At 36.5% G+C, this 9209-nt stretch overlaps 1 protein-coding gene across 1 annotated transcript; it reads right to left on the reverse strand.

Annotated features, from left to right (window-relative positions):
* Nucleotides 1-5403: 5403 nt before the first annotated feature.
* On the reverse strand, nucleotides 5404-8991 carry LOC149580026 (uncharacterized). The gene has a single exon (XM_089788502.1). It carries the CDS (start codon nucleotides 8334-8336, stop codon nucleotides 5856-5858), a length of 2481 nt encoding a protein of 826 aa, XP_089644628.1. The 5' UTR covers nucleotides 8337-8991; the 3' UTR covers nucleotides 5404-5855.
* Between the last annotated feature and the right edge of the window lie 218 nt (nucleotides 8992-9209).

The following is a 9209-nucleotide window of genomic DNA, read 5'->3' on the forward strand; positions in this document are numbered from 1 at the left end:
CTTTTGGATTATTTTTAGTTTTTTAATTTAATCTTTAATGCATTTTAAATAAATATATAATTTTTAACTTTTCTTTTTAATAAGTTTATCCCAAAAAAAAAGTCTACTGATAAAATATTTTTTAATATAAAATAATATTTGCATTAATTATTTATAAATAAATAGTTAAATTTTGTATAGATATAAATTATGTTTTTGTAAAAACTAAATGTCATAATCGAAGGGCAATAACTTGTGATCTATAAAAATTTAAAATTGAGACTAAAGTTTAAAATAATTAAGGTGATAAAAGAATCCTATATTCATCACTAAATATTTTTACAATAAACATAATTAAGACATGTTTTATTAATATAGTAGTAAAATTTTAAATATTGATTTTGTGATCTTTAATAAATTTGTTGTTTTTAATTTAATAGCAATTTGAATTAATAATTGAATCTTAGGTAGTTAATGGAATAATTTTTAAATCGTGAATCTACAATAAATATATAATATAATATCTTCTTAAGAATATATTTTGTATTGATCTCACTTCATTATTAAGAGTCATTCAATTAGAAAAGTAGATTTCTGAAAATAGTCTCAAACACATCTTAATGCTTTGAAATGATAAAGTAAGAACCAAATCATCGCCAATTTCATCTAGACTCGATGAAATAAATGAATCCACTATTCTCAACATATAAAAAATTGTTACCAAAAGTAAAATGATCTTCTCACTTTCTAGGAACATCAGAGTCTTAAGAACATTAATATTCTTAAGAGTCTTAAGAACATTAATATTCTTAAGAAGTAATATCAATTGATCAAGTGGGATTGTAATGAAAATGTCTACTAATGATATCAACAAATAACCAAATCTTATAAAGATGTGACAATAATCAATAATTAGACCCTTTAAGGAATTAATTATGAGATTGACGGTGACTATAAATTTAAAGTATAATCATAAATTATGTTCGAATGAAGAGGTTTTTTGTAATGTCTCAAGTCAAATTATTGATGCAAATCCAATTCATAACATTCCAAAAATACTTGGTATTTGAATAACAACATTATCGTCCTAATATTCACTTAGATCTTAATTAATGTCAACTAACCTTGTGTGATGAGTCTTTCAAGGCTTCATTTATAGAATTTGAATCTGAATTACCAAGGAATTAAAAAGAAGGACGAATGTAAGGCAAATTTTGGAGAGTTGAGTCATGACATGTTGAACATTATTTCATGCATAGTCTTCGATTTGCTTATATTTATCCTCATATTTATCAGAGATCTCATCCTTTATTTGAGGATACAATGAACGATTTTGCTAACTATAATTAAGTAATACAATTGCCACCTTAATACAATTGCCACAATGAACCATAATATTGTCATTAACTTATGACAATACTTTCTATAGAATAATTATTCCACCTCACCGAACAAACTTTCAATCTTTACAAGTCTCTTATTTTTACACAAGGCAGGTTTACATCTGTTCAAAAACGGTTTATATGTACTTTTGCACCTCACTCGTCCATCTCATTTCCCATAATCTAAAAATTTTATGCCAAGAAACTGGAAGGGATATTCGAGTTTTCATGGCTGATTAAAACTAAACAGAAGTCAATGCTATGAATATAATCCGTAGTTTGGATCACACCCTCCCACTTCCTACACTGAGTTTATAGTTTCAAGGAGATGAAAAGGTTTTCTTAAATCCATTTGTATTGGCTGCAAAAACTGTTCAGAGATTAAGAAAATATAAAAGCTCTATTATGACAAAATCATAGCTTCCAGGTGTGCTAAACATCAGCTTCTAGTTATTTGATTATTCTAATTCCATTTCATGTTGTGGAGCCCTCTGCAAGCTGTAGTGCATATGTCATATACACCAATACCAATGATGGCTTTTTGATGATTAAACTTAGGTAGGCAATTATGCTGTCTCCCTAGAGTAGGCGGCATGTTTGGTGGCACTATATATGTAAAAAAATGTATACTTTTGGATCTCAGCTCTGGCCTTTCTATCAATTCAGTTCATGTTTCTTATATATTTTTGGCATCAACCACTACTGTTTAACAGTTGTATTCAGATGTACAAATATAATATTGGTTTTGATATACAATATGTTTATCCACAACACCTAAAACTTGATTTTGATTTGTAAACATATTTCCACAACTTAAAGCTGATTTATGGTTGTGTCTCAGCAGGCTTTTGTTTAAGCAAAGGATTGCCAAATAGGAACCCCCAACACTTAACAAAGCTGCAAATTGGTCAGTCCTAAAAACATGGACCCATCTTTTTCATACCATTCTCGAAAGTTCTGTAAGGCCAGAAAATCTGAGCTGTTGCTGCCTGGTTCATTCAATCGAATGCTTTGTGGGGAAGAAAAACCAATAACATATATATCAGATGGGTCAGAGTTTAAAAGGAAAAAGTAGTAGAAATAGAATCTCCTCTGTAAAAGTGCAAATTTCTTTCCTAACCCATTTCCTTCCATGTGTAGACGAGGTGGTGATATTTTTGACAGAGTCCGAATATCTTATCCTGATAACTGTATCTTTTTAATTTCTCAAAAGCAACAGACCTCATATTTGAGCCCAACAAGACCCACAACTTTGTCTCAAGTGATGGCAAGACTATTAGGAAAGTGCCCGTATGAAATGGAATCTTGTCATATGAATCTGCCACTTGGTACATGATTAAATTTTAGAGAAGATGCTAACACAAACTTTAGGATTCATTGCCCAAGTCTTGCTGTAGCTCTCAACATCATGTTTTCAGATTGGAAAAGCTTTTCACACGGACGATGCCTCATAAGCCACTTAACACCCTCCTATTAATGCAGGGCGAAATTCATCATAGGGATGCAACAGAGATTGTATAGACAATAACCCACTAAGTTCGAAACAGCCCATGAGTCATGGGACTGAAACAATTGACAATCTCAGGTGAGAGGAGGTAGGGGGGGAGAGGGGATTCAAATCATGCTTTTAGCACACTCGGTGAGGTAGTGTTAGGTTTTCATACATCATCTATAAGTGGGAAGTAAAATTGTTAATACCTTAAAATCAAGGTTGCAAGGGATGGGGTACTTGAGCATTTAGGATACGGGAATGGGTATGAGTACGGATATGACTATTTTTCAAAATAGGGGGTACTTGGGTACAACAATTTTTTGTAACATTAACTAATATTTATAGAAAATCTTTTATTATGAGTCATGACAATGGCTTTTCAAAACAAGAACAGTAATAAAGTTTGCAAATGTATTGTATTGTTTTAAATTTTAGATTTGCAATATGTTTGTAATAATAATATATGATAAATGTTCAGATGCTTAACAGAGAAGGCAGACTTTAAACATGAACAACAAGATCATAATTCATATAACAATATCATATTGCAAATGATAAACTGCTAACTTGACTAGTGATAAGGTATGCTGTTAATCAGCATTGAATCAAAGTTTTAAATTGATTACGTATTGAATTAGGCTAGATAATCAACAAGCTGATATGAAAACAAAAAACAGAAATCTTAATCAAGGTCTTAGCTATGATGCTCTCCACTGAATACCTGGTATTTGGGTACGTTGGTACGTACACCAGGGGTGTGGGTACGTGTACCCATGCAGCCTATCTTAAAATTGAGGCTTAATAGTTCATTGTATTAACCAATAAATTGACGTGGCCATGCTTGATAGGTGATGTTAAACACTGCTATAAAGCCTTATTAAAGTTACATTTTTATCATCAGAGTGACTATACTTTTCAGTGATAGCATTTGATTGTAGAACTAGGTAAGAGCTGTTGTGCTCAACTTTCGATCATCAAACTGGCTATTGATACTCCAAAGATAACAAATTATCATGCAACTAGGCCAGAGTTGGGTGTGCATAAGATAATACATGCGCAGGAAGCTCTTACTTAGGGAATTCTTAACTTGTGATACATAGATGTGCAGTTCAAATTCTGCATACACTCCAAAAATATCAATTTATCATAGAACTAGGCGAGAGTTGGGTGAGCATAAGTTAACAGATGGTCAGGAAGCTCTTACTTATGGAATACTTAACTTGCGATACATAGATGTGCAGTTCAAATTCTGCATACAGCTTGTCAATGATGTAAATTCAGCAAGACATTTTTAATTGCCTTCAAACACATCCCTTAAGTCATTTGGAATTTATGGAATTAAGTGTCACTAAATTTGGATTTCACCAGCTAACAATATGTTAGTGAAGATATCATATGCAGTCCCAAGTCCTTCCCCATAACTAAAATGTCACTCATCTAATCCATGACATCCACACATTCAATCCCTAGCAATGTCTTCTTTTCTGTCAAACATATAACTTTTTTGCGGATGTAAGATACGGTCTATGCGTTGAAGATTAAAGTATGTGAATTGTTCCTATACTGGTCTCCTAATTCTGCAGTAGACGACATTCAACATGGACATGTCTTGTTCAACATGACATGTCTTGTTCTTTCTGCCTTGACAAACATTACTTCCACAAATTCAGTTCAACGCACATGGTAAAATATGCCACTTTAAGCAAACTTTTACCCCATCTCAAAATTGAATAGAACAACTCTCTTTCATCAGTTTGGCTATGCAGAGGTATCTTTCCACTTGGAGGTTACATGGGCAAATCCACAGACAATTCTGGTACCATAAAGAAACAAATCTATTTTTGTCCTTACGGTGACAATTCAACATTTGGCTACGAAGTTCAATCTTATTCACACTTTTGTATTGTTTGAGAGCCCTGCCATCCACCAAATAAAAGTTTAATAATGCAATGTGATATGTTCTAATATAAGAAATTAACATCAAAATTGTGCCAAATATCTGTCCTTCTCTAGGCTTAGCGTGACCTTTTCCTTGTCTATTTTTGTTTTTTTTTAGTTGATCCCTTATGTTGTTAATCCCTCCTCAGCTTCGCCCACCTGGTGCAATCAACAACTTGTTGACTCAAGCATCTTCAAGGACTATTCCTTGCCAATCAACTAACTTTCCACCAAAAGTTTTAACAGTTCAATTTGTAAAGAAGAATTTCAAGGAAACGGAATTGGCCAAAATTATAGATCAAATCTTAATAGTAATAACAGATCAAACTAGAAAGTTTTGCTCAAAATTCTGTATATTCTCCCCCCACCCCCCCACTAAAACTCAGCCTGTAATATATTATTTTTCAAAGATCTATCTACTAATTCCAGTGCACTTTGCTACATCAACAAAATCACTCATGAATCAAAGTGAAAAGAATAATCATCTTAAATGTTTGCATTATGTTATGTAAATTAACCATAAACATATGCATCAGGCAGAAATTTACTTGGAATTGGATTGTCCATCTACGAACAAAATGCAAAACAAAAATAAGGATTCATGAGTGGACATTTCTTGCTGCAATTTCTAATGCCATTTTATTTTAATCCTCTTCAGTCTCCTTGATATTGAAATACATAGCCATATATTGAATACTTGTTGCAGTATATGCAATAATCATATATAAAAGAAACCCAGTCACCACCAAGGCACCAATGCTCCTCGCATATGCTAAAACTTGTTGACACAGACATCAACAAATTTGATCATTCTGCTGTGCTGATGTTTGACAGGGGATAATCTAGTGTCTGATCTGGTTATCTTAACTTGGCTACATTCATCTGTACAAGCCCTGCAATCTGAGACTTATTGACTGGATACTCTACACACAAACACTCCCCATAAAAATAAAAATATATAGTTTAAAATAGAACTCCTACCCCTAAAATGGCTATCTCTGTCTGACATCCTTATATTTCTAGTAAAAGCAATCCTCCCATGTGGCAAAACAAATTATTGCATATTAAAAACCTTGTGAAACTCTGGTACCCTTCCCTTCCGAGAGCATCTCCGCAGAAGATTGAAGATCAGAACTTACAGTTCCTATTCCTTGATACGGAGGGCTTGCTATAGATGAATTCTGAGTGTAATATAGCTGTTGAGGATTGGTCTCATAACCCACCTGATTAGGAACTTGCATATGTTGGAAATTATATTGCTGATCGAGATGCATCGAGGGAGGTGGATTGAGCTGCTGAGGTGGCCTATACATTATCCTTACATCACTCTGCAAAGGTCTAGGAGCTCTGTACCTTGGAGCAGCTGCAACCATATTAGGCTGTGAAGGATACTGTGGATCTCTGTATTGAATTCCAGCCATAACTGCGCTCCTTGGGATTGAATCATAGGCAGGCTGTTTTTGAAGTGGGGGTGCTGTTGGTGGTTGCATTGTAGTTGTAACCGGCTTCGATGAAATTACATCGGTAGTATAAACAGCTGGCAAATTTGCAGGAGCAACTCCCATGTTTCTTTGCATTGACATATTGTAGCCCTGTTGTGGTCCAAGGCCTGGCCGAATAACTGGATTCATTGTTTGTAACATGGGTGATCCATGATGGGAAGGATACAAATACATGGGATATTGCTGGTCACCTTGCTGGGAATCATGGTGCATTTGATAGTATTGCATAGGCTGACCTTGATGAACATAATGAGATGGTACATATTGATGTTCATATTGAACTGGCATATAACCATGATCCTGATGGGTTTGTTGCACCATTACATTCTGATCCTTTTGTGCATAACTAAAGTCAGGGCCAGAATCTATATCTTCATTTCTCCTATCCGAATTAGGATTAAGCCTATCTCTTGGTGAAGGGATAGCAGCATTAACCAGCCCTGTGTCTTGATTCTTGGGCCTATCTGGTTGCTTCATCTGCCCTGTGCCCATATTGACTGAATTGAATTCATCTTGCACCTGTCTATTAGCACTTTTTAGTTCACCATCTTGACTTGACTGGCTGCCATCTTTTTTCATTCCACTCATTGCTGATAAACTAGAGTTGCTTTCTTCCTTCTTCATGGTGGGTTGGCTCAATCCCTCAGGACCCATCTCTGGAGACTTAACATTAACCAGTTTTGAGTTCCAATCGTATCTTCCTTCCACCATCTCATCCTGCATGTTGTTCTCCTGCCTAATTTGCCTCTCTTGTTGCTGCTGCTGCTTGTTTGAGACATGAAGTTGCTCGAACTCCTGGGTAGGGATCTGCCTTTGTGCATTTTCAGGAATGCTTGGGCGAGGCTTATTAATCACAGGGTCGGATGGGGTCGGAGCTGGAAGTCTGCCATCCTTATAAGGGTATGGTTCATACTGCTCTGGTTTCTGTAAAAACCTCAGCTTAGCAATATTGTCGTCATTCAGCCTTGGATCCTGAGTTCGGAGACCCATATCCTGTGTGACACGGAAGAAATGCTCCCCCGCACCTTGTATTTCAAACCCTTGATCACGAGGGCTGCTAACAATGCCTTGGTTATTTACTCTATATCCCACTGTCCTCACCACATCTTCACAAGCATACCTAGGTTCCCCTCCTTCCATGATTGGATTCTGAGAATTAGGATCAAACTTGAAATAGGGGTTTTCAAGGCTTGTTCCATGGGGTTCATCCTGAACAGGCTTTACCTTCACAGGTGGCAAATTAGACCCTGGAGGAGCCGAGGAAGTGGACCCATAGGAGGAAGTTTCAAGCATAGGGGAGTCAGGAGCTGAATGGACATCTGGGGGTGGGTGTCCTACAATTCCCTCAGGTTGGGGATTGAATGTCCTAGTTTTCCCTAATGTACTTGGACCTTGTTGTACACCACCTGAACTAACGGGCATCTTAATGTTAGGGTTCCTTTCTTCTGTTTTCTCCCAATATTGTTCAGGCCCATCAAAACCAAACAAATAATCAGGCATCTCTGAAACAGATGAACCCTCAGAGACAACCCTTTGCAGAATAGGAGTACCATTCAATGCATCAACAAACCAGTGTTCTCTTTTAGAATTGTCAAGCATAGAACCAAGACTAGACGTACTATCAAGATTTGAAGGAAACAAGAAAATTCTTAACCTGGATGGCTTCAGACTTGCCTGCTGGGACCTTTCGTACTCCTCCATCATGTTCTCAAGATCTTCTTCAGTTGTGACGGAAATCAAAGCATCCAAGTCTTCATTCGGTAGCTGGTACTTGACCGTAACACTTCCTCCTGCAATCTTTGAGAGCTTCGCAATAAGATCATTGTATGTTATGTTCCGGCTCACAGTCACCATCCTAGTTTCTCCACCCAAATAACAGAGCTGATTATCACTTGGCCTAGGAATGATCTTGCCTCCATAGCTGCACATGAATCTCACCTTACAGGAATTCGGATCGTCCCATCTCTGAGAAGCGGGATACTCCGTATCCGCCCCTCTAGACCGAGGGGATGAACTTACGGAATCTGCATAGTTAGAGTCCATCTCCCACAATTTTGCACCCCAATAACCACAAAAACCCTACTCTTTATTACAACACAAGATCTTGAGGTCTCGTGGGTATGAAGGCAATTCTCTTTTGAGTGCTTGCAATCTCCCTAAAACCAGGTCACCTTATCAGACATCACATGTCCAGATAAGCTATCTGTAATTCCTGTATTCTCTGCTGCTTTTAAAGTAATCAGGGCCATTTTTCAATGAAAAAAGAAGCAATAGAAGAAATCTAAAACGTCAATTTCTATCGCTAAACTACCCCGAGAGCCTTCTCCCTCAAATGAAATAACGCAAAGATGTTTTTTTACAGACCAGTAGCTTACAGGGTCAGTTGTAATGGTACAAGAGTATATATGCAGCTGGCAGTTGAGTTTTTCCACCCTCTTCTACCCTTTCCACCTCCAAGTGGTGAGAACAGTTGTAATGGTACAAGAGTATATATGCAGCTGGCAGTTGAGTTTTTCCACCCTCTTCTACCCTTTCCACCTCCAAGTGATGTGTTCTCACCTAATGGTATGACATGGCTTGTTTCATCCCCGTCCTATCTATAAGTGGAGTTTCTGCCCTTGTTTAAGGTCCTAAAAAAACAATATTGAGAATCAAGATTTTTATTTTCTATTTTATGTGATGGGGGACCATGCTTTTTACATTAGGTGTTCAATAGCTTCCGCCTTTGTATTCTACATGGCCGGCAGCTGGATTCAAAGGCCATGTGATTTGTTCCAAAACACCTCCATTGATGACTTTTACAGGTCTCTTAATGTTGACAGAATCCACAAACAGCTCAAGGAATTCTTGGAGTGTGAGTTAAATTTAGATATTTTGTGCTTTTGTTTGACTCCTGTTAGGCATTCAAGAAGCAGC

This window comes from Cupressus sempervirens, chromosome 1 (genome assembly GCF_028749045.1).
Source record: "Cupressus sempervirens isolate cs-2001-9-10 chromosome 1, ASM2874904v1, whole genome shotgun sequence".
In the NCBI taxonomy this organism is placed as follows: Eukaryota; Viridiplantae; Streptophyta; class Pinopsida; order Cupressales; family Cupressaceae; genus Cupressus; species Cupressus sempervirens.

Coding starts and splice junctions, on each gene's coding strand:
- LOC149580026 (XM_089788502.1), bottom strand. CDS start 8,336: ATGGACTCTAACTATGCAGATTCCGTAAGTTCATCCCCTCGGTCTAGA.